The sequence below is a fragment of the Triturus cristatus genome, chromosome 4_1 (assembly GCF_964204655.1).
Source record: "Triturus cristatus chromosome 4_1, aTriCri1.1, whole genome shotgun sequence".
Lineage (NCBI taxonomy): Eukaryota > Metazoa > Chordata > Amphibia > Caudata > Salamandridae > Triturus > Triturus cristatus.
This window is the reverse complement of record NC_140585.1, coordinates 994,948,329-994,962,413: the sequence shown is the minus strand read 5'-3', so window position 1 is coordinate 994,962,413 and position 14,085 is coordinate 994,948,329. Positions and strand designations below refer to the sequence as shown.

General features: G+C 42.6%; 1 protein-coding gene across 1 annotated transcript in view; it reads right to left on the bottom strand.

Moving 5' to 3' along the window:
* Window positions 1–14,085, bottom strand: part of OTOGL (otogelin like) — a 939,358-nt gene that overhangs the window by 730,802 nt on the left and 194,471 nt on the right. Inside the window, exons 19-20 of the mRNA XM_085653920.1 lie at window positions 9,346–9,470; window positions 8,107–8,316 (exon numbers count right to left, since the gene is read on the bottom strand). Of these exons, the coding sequence (XP_085510046.1) occupies window positions 8,107–8,316; window positions 9,346–9,470 (335 nt within the window). The remainder of the gene's footprint in view (window positions 1–8,106; window positions 8,317–9,345; window positions 9,471–14,085) is intronic.

Below are 14,085 nucleotides of genomic sequence, written 5' to 3'. Positions count from 1 at the left end.
ACTGTGCCATTGATACTGGTGTGATTCTTGAGGGTCTCAAGTAAAACTTGGTGGTTAACTGTGTCAAATACTGCTGATAGGTCAAGTAGGATTAGGTGGCAAGAATCACCTTCATCTAGAGATCTGAGAATGTCGTCCAATATATTGATTATAGCAGTTTCTGTGCTACAGCCTTCTCTGAATTCTGATTGGAAGGTGTCATAAAGGTCGAATTTGTTGATGTGTTGGTTGAATTGGATCAAGAAGCAAGGAAAGTAAGATTGGTGAAAGTTCTGAAATTGTTGAAGTCATTAGGATCTGCTCCAGGCTTTTTGAGAATGGGTGTGACTGGACCCAGTTGAAGGGAGTCAGGAACACACCAGACGAGAGAGAAGCATTGATGATTTTGGTACAGAATGATGAGATGATGTGGTTAAGGTTCTGCAGTAGGGAAGAGGGAAGGGGATGGGTGATATGGAATGTGGGTCTCAAGTTTTCAATTATCTTGTGGACTCTCCTTCTGTCAACAGTTTGAACTCTGACCAACTGACATTATTTTTTAGTGGGTAAAGATCCTTCTTGACTTTAGGTTTTTTTGTGGGTTACTTCGGTCTGAGGTAGAGCCTGGACAGGAAGTTACCATATAGATACGTCATTGGAGCAGGAGAGCTGGGGTGTCTAACTTGTGACATGGGTAAGAGAAAGTTTGATTTTCATTATTTTCTCAGAAAAGAAGCTTGCTATTTCTTCACAGAGTTCATTAGTGGCTATTGTTTTCTGGCGGGAAGTGAGTGTAGTGTATTGCTTAATCATGTTGTAGAGATCCCTTGGTCTATTCTTGTCCAGTCAAGTTGATTGCTAACGAAAGCAGCCTTTTCTCAAAAGATTTTTTTTGCAGGAAAGGCATTCATACCTCAGGAGAGCAAGGTGAGCTGGTCTAGGGTTCTGTCTCCGTAATCTTTTAGTTATTCTTAGTTGAATCCTCTCTGTGTTTACATCTGGATTGAACCATGCTCTAGACTGGATCTTTCTGGATCTCAAAAATTTGAGCCAGGCCAATTGGTCAAGCAGGTTTGTCTTTTTTGAGTTATAGTGGTCAGTGAGGTCATATAACATGTGCAGATGAGGATGTGAATGAAATTGGGCGTTGATCTTGGTTTCCAAAGTCGATAGAGGGATATGTTGGATGTTCCATATCCAGTGTACGTGTTTATTAGATGTGGCTTGGTAGGGTCTGGGGTTGGCCTTTAGGTTGAAGTGTATGAGATGGTGGTCCGATCAGTCGATGGGTGTGATAGATCGAAGAGAGACAAGTTCACTTCTTGTAATTATGGCACCAAGGGTAGCACCTCTGTTGAGGGTCTGTTTATTGCAGAGTTGCTTGAAGTCATTGCTTTCCATTAAGTTTATTGAGTTACAGACTGTGGTGTCATTCCAGTGAAGATTGAAGTTGCTTAAGAACACGTCATTGGTTCAATTAGGGACACCTGTGTTATCAGGTCAGATAGTTCTTCTATGTAGAATGAGGGCTCACCAGGGGGGTGATAAATGTTATGAAGTTTGATTGGGATTGCACCTTCTGTTATGAGTTAAACTCCTAGGTATTCAAAAGTTGAGTAGTTTGTGGTCTCAAAAAATTTGAGATGGATGACATCTTTCTGAATGATTTCTAAACCACCTCCTGTACATCCTCGTCTGTCCCCTCATATCATAGAATAGCCAGGTGGTATGAGCAGGTCAAGTATGGGGGTTTATTGAGCCAAGTTTCAGTTAGGAATGTAATGTCAAAGTCATCTGTGTGGTTTCAGCTATTTCAGTTGCATGCTTAACTGCTGATCGACAATTCAAGAGCAAATAGTTTAAGGAGCCAGGATTATTGCTTAGGGAGTGTAGTGTTTCAATGGTGGTGTATTGAGCTAAAGGTCTGGGCACTATGTTTGTTCGAGGGATTCTATTTGTGCTGATGATTACTGGGGTACTGGATGAGGGCCAGGGGTTCTTTAGGGATGCTTTTGTGCAGTATGATTCACAAAGCAATATTGCTGCAGATGGAGATAGGGGATTTAGGCCTTGGTGAGGTCTGTGAGAATAGTGATGAAGAGGTATTGAGGTCCAGTTGATTTGCACGCTATCTCTCTGAGAACTTCTATACGGAGACGCTTTCCCGGTCATAGAGTTGGCATTGCAGAATAATTTGGTCTGGGTCCGGAGTTCCTTTTTTATATGCGAGATTTCTTCTGCAAGGGAGTCAGTTTTATTTTCTATGTGGCTAAGGGTTGGGTTTAGTAGGTCAGGGAGAGCTTTGGTGCCACAAGAGAGGGGTCAGTCACTAGTTCCAACGTTGGCAGTGGACAGATGAATCATATTCATGGTGAAATCTTGGTTGTTGGGGTTGGAGGTGTAATGTGTTTCTTTTTGCTGGGTGGGTTCAATGTTGGGGATCATGTTTGTGTTTGAAGGAGGTGGGGGAGCTCTGTGGAGAACCTTGGATTGGAGAAGGCTTTGACCTGGTGTAAGCGTAAGACTATGTGGCCATTAGAACTCATGAGGGGGGCATAGTTGGAGGGTAATGTAGCAGTGTGGTATTGCTGGGGAGTTGGTGCTGGGTTGTGTTCACGATAAGGGAGATGTGTCAGGAAAAGGCATTAAAAGATGATGAGGTGTTGGTTCGTTGCTTGAATTAGTATGTTCCTGATCCTAAAGATGGATATGATGACCTACCCTTTTAAGGTTTGGAAGGGGGCAATAGTGAGTTTAGTTCCATAAGGAAATTTGGTCGTGGTAGTTACTCGTAGATGGAGAGATAAGAGATCTCCACTTTGCTGGATGTTTTTAGTAGAAGATGCTACTAAAGTGGGTGGCACAATCAGTGCCGCAGGCCCACTAGTAGTATTTAATTTACAGGCCCTGGGCACATGTAGTGCACTTTACTAGGGACTTATTAAGTGAATTGAATATCCCAATTGTGGATACACAAATATTACCATGTTTAAAGCAGAGAGCGCATGCACTTTAGCACTGTTTAGCCAGCAAAAACAAAGACAGGAGGTCTGAAGGCAAAATGTCAGAGGAAACCATACCACTGCCTCTCACCGCCTTCAGCATCCTGCTTTCTAAGATGCACAAGCAATGAGGCAGATTCTGCTGTTGTTGTTGTAGCTCAGACATCTGAGGTTGCAGTGCCTGCAGAGTAGGCTTGGATTGAGACCCCCTCTCAGCCAGTTTTTTTCTTATCCTTGCATGAGACCAACATCATTGGCTATAGCATCAACTTTTGCCTCAGGAAAGGTCCTGATCATTCCAATCGCCTTCAAAATTGTGTCAAATACATTAGTCAAAAGCTTGATGCATTAGGCTCCTCAAACTCCACTCCCGAGTTGCTTGAGTGATGTTGCGGCAAATCAATAGCAACAGCATCTATGGCCTTAAGGGGTTGACTTTCTGCAGAGGACTGAGAGGTGCGTTCGGCTCCTTTGAGTCCCCCCCCATTCCAGCAAAGTGACTCAAATCAGGGCAGGATCGAGGTCTTCTGAATTGCTTTCTATTGGGAGGCTAAGAAACAGCAAATCAATGACATATGAGGTGACAAGCAGTCTTTCATTACCATAATGTTGCTAAAAAGGGCTCGTTTGGGTAGAAAGACATTCTTATTTGTATGCCAACCCCAACCACTGAGGTACATTTTAAATCCTGAGTTTGTGCTTCTCCAAACCATACACTCTTAAAAGATGCTGAGTACTGGATGACATGTTTCCTCCACCTTGTAATCCTCATTGTTTTATGTAACATTTCCTGTAGACTAATTTACATTCATAGGTTCTCTGACACCCTACACTGGTATGAGTAATGCAATAAAAAAAATATGAAATGCATGTGAGAGAGGGCTATGAGGAGATTAGGGGCACTGTTGGAGAATGGTAGTGAGGGAATCCATGAAGAAGTTGGTCTTTGGGTGGGGGCCACCCAATACATTTTTGCATCAGGCGCTAGCAGTACTTAAGCCCGCCCTGTCTGCTTTTTTGCTGTTGGGCTCTCTGTTAGTATCTTGAGCTCTGCTTGTCCCCTGCTACATCCAGAATCTCAGTCCACAACGGTGTCTATGGAAATTGTCAATATTAACTCAGGCTTCGTAAGTGAATCAAACAATTCAACACAGTTTAATCAGATTATTTCTCTAAAAGGTTCTTGATTCTTAGTTCAAGTGTTCCACAGTACGTGGAATCTAGGACACTAAAAGTAAAACACTCCTGCTGTTACAGTTAGGGCCAGCAGTTTCTGCCTTCCCCCGGCACCCTTACAGATACATATAACCCAACCTATGTCATGCCATTGAAAGCAATTCAATGCCGAGGGTAACATCATTCAAGAAAACGAAGTAGTTGAGAGTCAGAGATTTAATTTTTTTGTTAAATTGGGAAATAAAATCACATTTAGGGGAATAAAAATGAAATAGCTGGCAACAACTGTGAGCCACCACAGTATATTAAAAGAAAACAAGCATTGGCATAGCCAATAGGTCTCGCTTTTGGGACCTTATAAGTATTTGGTTATGCAGCGCAATATCCTTGGTGCAACAACATCAACTGTTGCATGGCTAAACACTTATAAGGTCCCAAAAGCGAGACCTATTGGCTATGCCAATGCTTGTTCCCAGTTCATCTCTGTTCATCTTGTAGTACAAGAGTCAGAGAATCTCTGGAGGGGCTATGCTTTGAAGAATTCATTCCTGTTGAGGATACAACATACCCTCTACTCAAGGAGCCACAGGGACACAATGCAATGAACCTAAAACAAGGGAATCAAAGCTCAGCATCATTCCATCATTTTTGACATTGCATCAACAGGTAAACAGTTAAAATAGACTTCATGGGCTTTGTTTACATGTGTGAATACCAGTGCTACCATTGTAAGGAATGAGAATAGGCCAAACATGGGAACAGTTTCCAGAGGGACCATAAATCGTATTATCGGACTTCCAACACAGCTGAAATGATGGCATCAGGGTCACTCCTTGATCTATTAGGATATTGAAAGGTCTGGTCTGGGTGACTGAAGAAGCATCACCCCAACTTGACATATACGGGAACTGAAGATTTGAGAGATGAAGTTATTGCCCTGTGTAACAACGTGTTCAAACATGGAAGTAGGGTTTACGAGTTAGGGATTTTGTTTAAAAAACCTAGACCTAATACATCAGTGTACTGAAGGCACTTACATGATTACCTCTATGAAACATAATGAGGGCAAAAGTACATACATAAAACACACAATCACTAAAACAAAGCATGTTCAGTCCAGTTATGAAGAGCTTCAGCACACAGCCATGTGGTATCTTTCTCACCCCCGTTAGCCTATGACCCTGCACATCTAGAACAGTGTTTGGAATGTTTTAAGGATGTCTTGTAGAATCTATGTACAACAGCTGGATAGGCAAGCAGGGTGTTAGGAGGCCCTTGCTGGATAATAAACTCACATAATGGTTTCTGCTGTCTGTTCTTCTGTGTGTCAAGGCAGTTTTGAAACCTTTACAATTTCACGAGATGGGTAAATTGAGCACATCAAGCAAAATTAGTTGAAGTCGTTTTAAAATATCAAGAAATTTGGGCAAGCAGAAAAGTAATAATCAAAGCCTATTTTTTTCATTGATCAGCCTGCACTGCCATACTATATGGGCAGTGTGTTCTCGCAGACCAAAAGGTTCATGACAAAGCCAAAAGGCTGGTATACAATACCAGACCTACTGGTTTTGCCAATACTTGTTTTTACCACATTGGCCGGTGAGGAATCAAACTATCAAAGCATTCTTCACTGAAAAATAAAATACATCCTTCGAGACACAACCTCAAGGTTAATCTCACAAACGGAGGTAAGACGGACAGGTTTTGCTTGTCTTCTGTGATGATGTTATTTGCTAGCACACAGTCACTGATGTACACACGCCTGGGTTCATCTAAATTCATCCGATAATGCAATGAGGTAAAACGCGCTTTATAAAAGTAACACCATAATACAAAACACCTGAAGTGACGTAGCATCTAAATCAGATTACCGCAGACAGTTTAATTTGTAATGCAGTGCAAGTCACTTAATCTCACCGTGCTTAAAAAAAAAAACGTGCCCCTTTGTCGTCTGTATTGCAACTGGCGCTCATGTAAAGCACTCCGATAGCTTGGGATCGAGTTTGCGCTATATAAAACTGAGACAACAACAAAAAGAATGGGAGGGACAGATGGAAAAATAGTGAGGGAAGGAAACGGATCATGGCGCAAATCTATTTTTGCCGGGGGACTGTCTGTCAAAAGAACGGACCTGCCTACTGAGGCCACTGTCCTCTCTCGGGTCTCAGAACCTATTGTCGACGCCAGTTATTCTCTTTGGAGGAGGCAGCCTGGATTGAGTGTCCTGGCTGTGACGTAGCATGTGTGCACGGGCACCAGTGCAAACAAGGTAAATTTAACCACCTACCCTTTTACTGTGTGGAATGCCACCGTTATGAACCGGGCAAAGAGCACTCTCCCGGCTGTTAAGGTTACAAACTGACACTACTGAGACCAAACTGAGAAATGTTGTAAATACTCCTCCTGACTGGATATTTGTGAGGCTTTCTCCTCTCTCTGCTGATGATTTTCAATAAAACGATTTAATAGTGAATATGTCCTTGCTTAGGTTGAAAAAATGTAAATAAGAAATCCATCGCAGGTTAAAACCTGGCTATGAGCACCATCAGATTACATTTTCCCCATATAAAAACGCCCTGCCCTGCTGCGGTGCATGTAGCAGTTCGCTTGGCTCCTGCTTATCTGCAGAGGGCGGTCCCTGGCGTCTCTGGTGCTGGTAATGATTGTTTTCACGAACAGGAAAAAAACTTCAAAGCAAGGAGTGGGAGGGAGCGAGCTCTGCTCACCTCAAGTGACCCAGTAAACCGCGTTTCTGAGCCTCTGTCAGCTGACGCAGTTGGGTCATGAGGGAGGGGTAGGGAGGGCGAATAAAGTACTAAGAAGCGAAACAAAAAGATTATGTTTCTTGAGGGTATATATTAAAACGCGTCTCGTGCTTGTCTGCATCTAAATTCCCTTATCTGCCAGCATGCGAAATGCTTAATCATGTTTGCTTCAGAGCTAAAGAAACTCAACGGCAGTTTTTTATTATTTCGTGTAGTGTGTCCCCGTAGTACCAAGTAGTACCAATAAAGGTGCTTCCCACCACACTGAAACAGACAGAAAGGTACTCGTAAGGGCACAGAATCATGAAACACAAACTTCTCAAACGACAACACTGCGCGTTTAAAACAACTGCTAAAATCAATGCCGGGAAAATATGCTCCCATGAACTAACAAGCATTGGACGCGCGAGACACGATGGTGGGGGGGTGGGGGAGAGAAGCGCGAGTTCTGAGAAACTGGTGTGAAATAGCAGCAGGGAAGGGGGCGGAGAGGGGCTACGAGGGAGAGCGACGTAAAGCCATATGGCTGCTTTGCGCGCGTGCACGCCTCGTGCACTGTAGCTCTATGCCAGGGGAAGCACTTTCAAAAACCCACTTACAAAATGTCTCAAAGAGACAGCTTTCGCTGTCTCAGCGAGACCTAAAAAACAGACTAAAAGAGATTGGAACAGGGATCAGAACTGAGAAGGAGTAGTTCAATTCCACAGTGGTGAACCAAAGGCGTGTGCAAAAAGCAAGAGTTACCAGTCCGGGCATATCCATGAAACAGAAGGCTAGAGAAAGGAAATGTCAGCTCAACATGAAGAGTAGAAGAATGAAGATAAGGTCCACATGACATTTAAGAGATGGGGGTGGTGAGGACTACAGCGTCCAGGATGGGCTTTGGTTCACTTTAGTGCCAGCCCAAGGTCTGAAGTCTCTAAAAAGGTTGATTACGCTTTGGCTGGCTCCTTAATCCATACATGGATGAAACCATGCACGCATAACTCCCATATATAGTTTGCTTAACACCAACGCAATGCCAACAAAAACGAAGCAGAGGCGCAACATCATTCCAGCATAACTTTTGCCAACACATCACCCCTTTTTGATGCCAACAAAACAACTGTATTATCATAAAAATATAAAATGCCATGCCATATATAGCAAATGATGCACTGGAATTTGTCGGTGACTTTACTCACCACAGTATGAAACGTGAGATCTGAAGTCTATAGCAATTCCATGCTTCCCGCAGATGTAGGCATAATGAGCAAGTGCATTGCACAGACAACTGCTTCCACATTTGCAAGCATCGAAGCGGCAGAGCTGGAAGTATAAACCAGGACTGACGTAGGCGTGGCAAGGTGCAAAGAGGTCTTGATTGATTAATTCACAATGAGCCGCATAGCCAACTATGAAAAAATAAGTTTAGAAAATACAGTTATAAAAAAATTTATATCTTTGTTAAACAACGTGTTTTCATTGAGTCTATCAAATGCCGGTTCCCTGTAATATGTGCTACTATAGTGTAATGCGCACCGTTCATAACAGTGCAAGTGAATGCTGCTTATTTGTGCCCCTACGGGCTCCTTTGACTGACATACACTCCGAAAGAGGGGCATCTCTCCCTCCCTATCAGTATGTGTTGGAAACTGCTGATACCAAAGACAGGAATGCACATAAATATAGCCACAGGGCCTAGGTCGTAGTTGCCTGGACCAGCCTGATTATAGTTGTGGTCAGTGTCCCAAATGAGAGAATTGCACCTTTTGAATGTATCAGTGGAGAAGCTATGCTGTCATGTTAAGTAGAGTGGTTGCACTGCACTAGAGCTTAATTTGTAAAGTATTAAGTGCCTGGGCCCAACGTTTTCTCAGAAGCCCGTGGCTGGTGAAGGTTGGGGTGACGGATACCAAGGCTCTTTAATACAGCACCAGATGCTCCCTGGCCCTTAATCTCACACTGCCAGATTTGTTTTTATCCTCGTCTTCCACTTTGTCACTGTTTTTCATCTTTCCCTACCTCCTTGTTTCCCCTCTTTGTGTTTTTCTCTCGCTCTTGCTCTGGTTTAGTCTGTTAAGGAAAAACAAGTTCTGGTCCCTAAGAATGAGTGTCGGTGGGCCCCACCTGTAAACACTTGCACAATTAAGCACTGTAACTTCCCTTTCTAACAAACCTAACAAAACCTAGGCAAAGCTGAAACGTCCTATCATCTGGCTATGGGCCCTGCATACCTTAGGAAACATGGCCGCTTTAGCTGATAAAGAAAACATGGTATGAAGGTTCCTAAAGTAGGATTCAGTAAATAATGCCCTCCCTGTGCACTTTGGGATATGCCAGCTCTGGCAATAGATATTATTTTATCATTGTACTAAAAATTTTAGATGTACATTTATAAACAAACCAAGTCGATGTTACACAAAGTAGAACTGAGAATTTACCATTTTGTTGATTTGTATCACAAGGATCCATTACAGGAATGTAGAACGGATTGGAACATGCTGAGGACACCTTCCATGCATTGGCGTGAAGCTGAGGGGTCCCTTCGATCATTCCAGCTGGAGACCTACCAAAAAAGTCAAAGACGTTTTTTATATCCATGCTCACTAAGATAATAAACAGATAATAAACATGAACCTAGACACTTCCATTCCTGAACACTTTTAAAAAAAAGTGAAGCCCTCAGCTGCCTCTCTCTGGTCCTTCTCCTTGATAGCCCTCATCTCGCGGAGCAAACCCATTTCTTTTCCACTTTCTAAAAATATTCATTATGCATTAACTTCAAATATTTCCTTCCAGGACTGATAGTCTTTCTAGACTCCGCACAACTATTTCAGAGTGTTGGAGGAAACTTTCGTTATTAAACATCTGTATTTAAGTGTTTGCAGTAGGAGAAGAAGACAAAAATAGCAGCATGAACACAATAGATCTCTTGACATCATCACTATCTGCCGCCAGAGAAGGGCACACCTCGAATAGGGCTCCAATAGAGACAGTGCGATACAAGGATGCTGACCCACAATCTAGACCGTTTGTTACTCAAGCATTCAGATCCTTAGGATGCAACAGAGTGCCCGAACAACAATGCTCAACCTACGATATCCACTTGGAGGAGGGACAGGAAGAGGGCATGGGACATCTACCTACCAGATTTACGTTCAGAAGGGTATTCACATCTTCTCATACTTACTCATCCAACTCAACACAGCAGTTCATTTTTCCATTTCATCAATGTCACACAGTTTTGACCAATACATAGAAATTGTAGAGGAGCTAGGTGATTTCCAAAATGATGCTATGTTAAGATGTGCAGCCAAAAGAAAGTGGGAAAATACCATAGTGGCAGAGTAGCGAAACGTATGTCTCAAATGCCATCCAGATACCTTCCAATAATCGGAGGATGGTGTTGGGGTTTTTAGGCAGCAGAGATTGCTAAAGACACCGCATCAGCTTGCTGTGGCTCAGCATAAGTGTTCACCAGAAGGAATTTCCTTTTGACTAGCAAAGCTCAAGGACTGTCAGCACTTCACTTCTGCATTTCTTTGTCGTGGGGGGATTGCTTCTCTAGGGGTGGAGCTTGTTCGAATATCTTCTTCCCGTAACATGTTAGTGACCTTCATTTGATGTCTGTTCTAGCTTTTCTGATTTTTTTCCATGAAGGAGTATTGAATCTCAAGCGTCATAATTTTTGCTTGTGTGCGCTCGCTCTTGAATGCTGAGAATCTTGTAGGAGCCTAGGGGGTATCTCGAATATCCTTATGTCCCTGGTGGTACAGCCTGATCTTCCCTTCTCTGACTGACAAAGAGGGACTTATCATTGAGCACAAGTGATTTTTTGGCTTCCTCCAAACCCTCCTTTTCAATAGCAAGAAAGTAAATAAGAAGTTCCACCGAAATCATAACAAGGAGGAACGGGAGTACCGGCGACAGCCTTCAACCACAATATTCTTCTTAATGTCCCCTAGACTTGTGCTTCTTCCGAATGTCTTCCTTATGTAGAGACATTAGGAAGGTTCTTCCTAAGGCAGAGACAGAGTGAGTGAGAAAGCAGGAGGCATATTGAGAAAGGAGACTATAGGGAGACAAAGAAGTGCAAGAACATTCAAACTTGACAAGAGTAATTGAAGGAACGGAGAGAGAGGGACAGAGACAATTGAATGTAGTGAGCAAAAAGTAAGGGTAAAAAGGAGGGCAAGGATAATAAAAAGGAGTGTGCAGAAAATGATATATTAGCTCTAGATAATATCCCAGTGGTGTATAAATGAAAAAATATATATATAGGTAAAAAAGAAGCTAACAAGTTTTATAGACAAAATATATATTTTTTAATAAATTTTTTTGTTTGTAGTAGTTATTATGAATCAATAAATATTCCTAGTAACTCTTATTTGATACATGGACAATGATAATTTCTAAAATAACTATTATTTAAATAATACACAGAATGATATACATAATCTGACATGTAACATGACCAAAAGTATATATGTACATAGAACAAGACAGAACCCTAATGACGATGATTTTCTTCACACAACGCGTTTCGGTTAAGCCTTCATCAGGTGTCCGTTCAGGATGATTTAACTGAGTAATAATTTAAGCAAAAAGGAACACTAAATAACCATGGTTCTAGATAAGGGAACAATCTCCAATATGAACTGGAATCTGATCAAAAAAAGAGCTGTAATGGGCCAAACGTAGGCCTCTATTCACAAGCTGACCCCAGAACTGTATTAAATGGGGTTTAAAGATACACAAGCCTGGTACCTTGAGTTCCTTTATAAATGGGTTAGATGTTTAAATAGGTTAGATGTTTAATACTGCTAAACAGACGAACCAAGTCGGTCAATGATAGTAGAAAAATGGTTGACCTGCTAATAAGCATGATGCCAGAGCCTACTTCCTGAATCTTGGATCGGTACATTTGATGTATGTCATTCTTCTCAGTTGTGCAGCCTCTGTATGATATGTAAATTCAGTGTTTGACAGAGTTCTGACACGAATAAGGGCGTGAAGCAAAAAGTAATACACGGGGAAAAGGTGGAAAACTGGCAGTAAGTAAAACAGCATGGCAAAAGTTCTGCAAGCAACCAGTGAGCGGGACAGACAAACTATGTGTCAGGTGATAAGCTACTCAGAGCTGCAGTTGTGGCTCGCAGAGGGAGAGGTGGTGGGGCAGGGCGGGGAGAGGCAAAGTGGGGAGTAGTGGACTCAGATATACGACAGACAGGAGTAAAGTAAGTAATTAAATACATTTATTTATTTACCTTGCGCTTGCGATGCAGCAGCGCTGGCGATGCAGTGAGCGCAAGGTAAATATTTTTATTTATTTAATTACTTATTTTACTCTTGTCTGTCGTATGTCCGAGTCCGCTACCCCCACCCACCCTGCCCCTCCCCTGCCCCACTCTGCCCCTCCCCTGCCCCACTGCCCTGCAGCACTCCCTCTACGAGACGCCACTGCAAAGGTGGGGATCTAAAGCCACGCCCTGCGCAGACATGGCTAGGAACAGAGTCAGGGTCCATGACGCTACATTCATTAGAGGACTTACTTTTGGGCGCGAGTAATCTTAAACCATCACATTTATAAGTTAGCCTTACCTGAGAGACAAGGGGCCAGAGTATTAACTTTCTTGCGCAAAAGTTATTTTTGAGTTGGAAAGGTGCCCTTTTTTCAGCACAAATAGCGCTTTATGCCACTTTGCATCATGGGGGCATTACCTGGGTGGAAGTTGGGCATTACAGTGCAAAAACTTGTAGTTTTTAACACAAAGCTTGATCTACTAAAATATATACTGGGCTTTGCATAAAGAAAAACACCAGGTGTTAACGTTTAGAAATGTTTATAAAAATATTCCGCACATTGGATGTGTACTGCATTCTACAGCACAGATCCACTGTGTGGAATGTTTTACAGTTTATCTAGGTATAGAATTTTGTACTGGAAGGTATGCTTTCATTATAAAACCTATGCTAGACATCACACATGTCTCTGCATCATAGAGCGAAGATTGTGTGTGGTGCTAGACAGCCTATGTGTACACCAGGACCCACTTCACAATAAATGCTTTAAAGCGAATCAAGGTTTTTACTTGCCCGGAGATTAGCCAGAAAGAGGTAGTGGGCCTTGTGAAGCCCTGCCTTTTACAAAATGCAGCTTTCCCTTTGCGCTTTATATAGCTGAAACGCTCAATTTCAAAATCACTTTTACCTGAGTTAGTAAATTGAGCGAAAATATATTTCCGCAGTATACATTCTAGTACAACCTTGTAGGTAAACGTGTTGGGGCGCCATCGGCCCACTAAAAGATCAGACACAAGACCATGTTAGGGGCAAGGTTGTTAAGAAGTATTCCAGGACTGTTTCATCTTATGCACAGTAAGCAAGACACTGACAGCTCTCATTTGCTAACCCTGTCCATGGACTCCATATATGGACACATGAGAGGTTTACTATAAGACAGCTGCTGCTGTGATTGAGTTCTCTTTGGTATCACCAGATCTGGAACACTGAATGCACAGGGTTTTATTCATGCTCTATTCAAAAGTAGGTGCAAGCTGATTCAAGTTTGACACTCTCCTCTGTTTACCATGAGAGTGAGTGCCCATTGTCATAAAAAGGCAGAGCAAAGTGTAGGGATGTTTCTGAGTTGAAATCCTCAGACTTTTTTCACTGATCTCCCTGAACATGTTGCCTCACCTACAGTGACCTATTCTTTGAAAACAGAAAGAAAAGTATTTAACACTGTACAAGACATCACCCAATACAATGCATGGTGGTACAGTGGTACTACATGGTGTAATGCCTGCAAAGACAGACTATAAAGGCAAGATAAATATTGAACAATAAACAATGAGAAGGCGAGGTGACAGTACAAACAGAACCACTATAAAGCTCATTTAGAATTGATCTTGCTGTGAGAGGAGCAGATGGTACAAAAGGTAAGGAGCAGTTACCCAGGGGCAGCTCCTCCACTAGGGCGGAGGAGCGTCGCCCCACTGCTTTCTCGCAGTGCGAGAAAGCCAAAACATAAAACGTTAATAACTTTTGGTTATTACCATTTTATGTTTCTTTCAGCATTGCGGGCAGGCTGGTGGGCGGAGCTGCCCGCGGAGGGCAGGAGTGGTTTCCCCATTCCTAAGTACACTTGGCTGGTTTGGTCGGCCCTCTCGAGCCTCCCA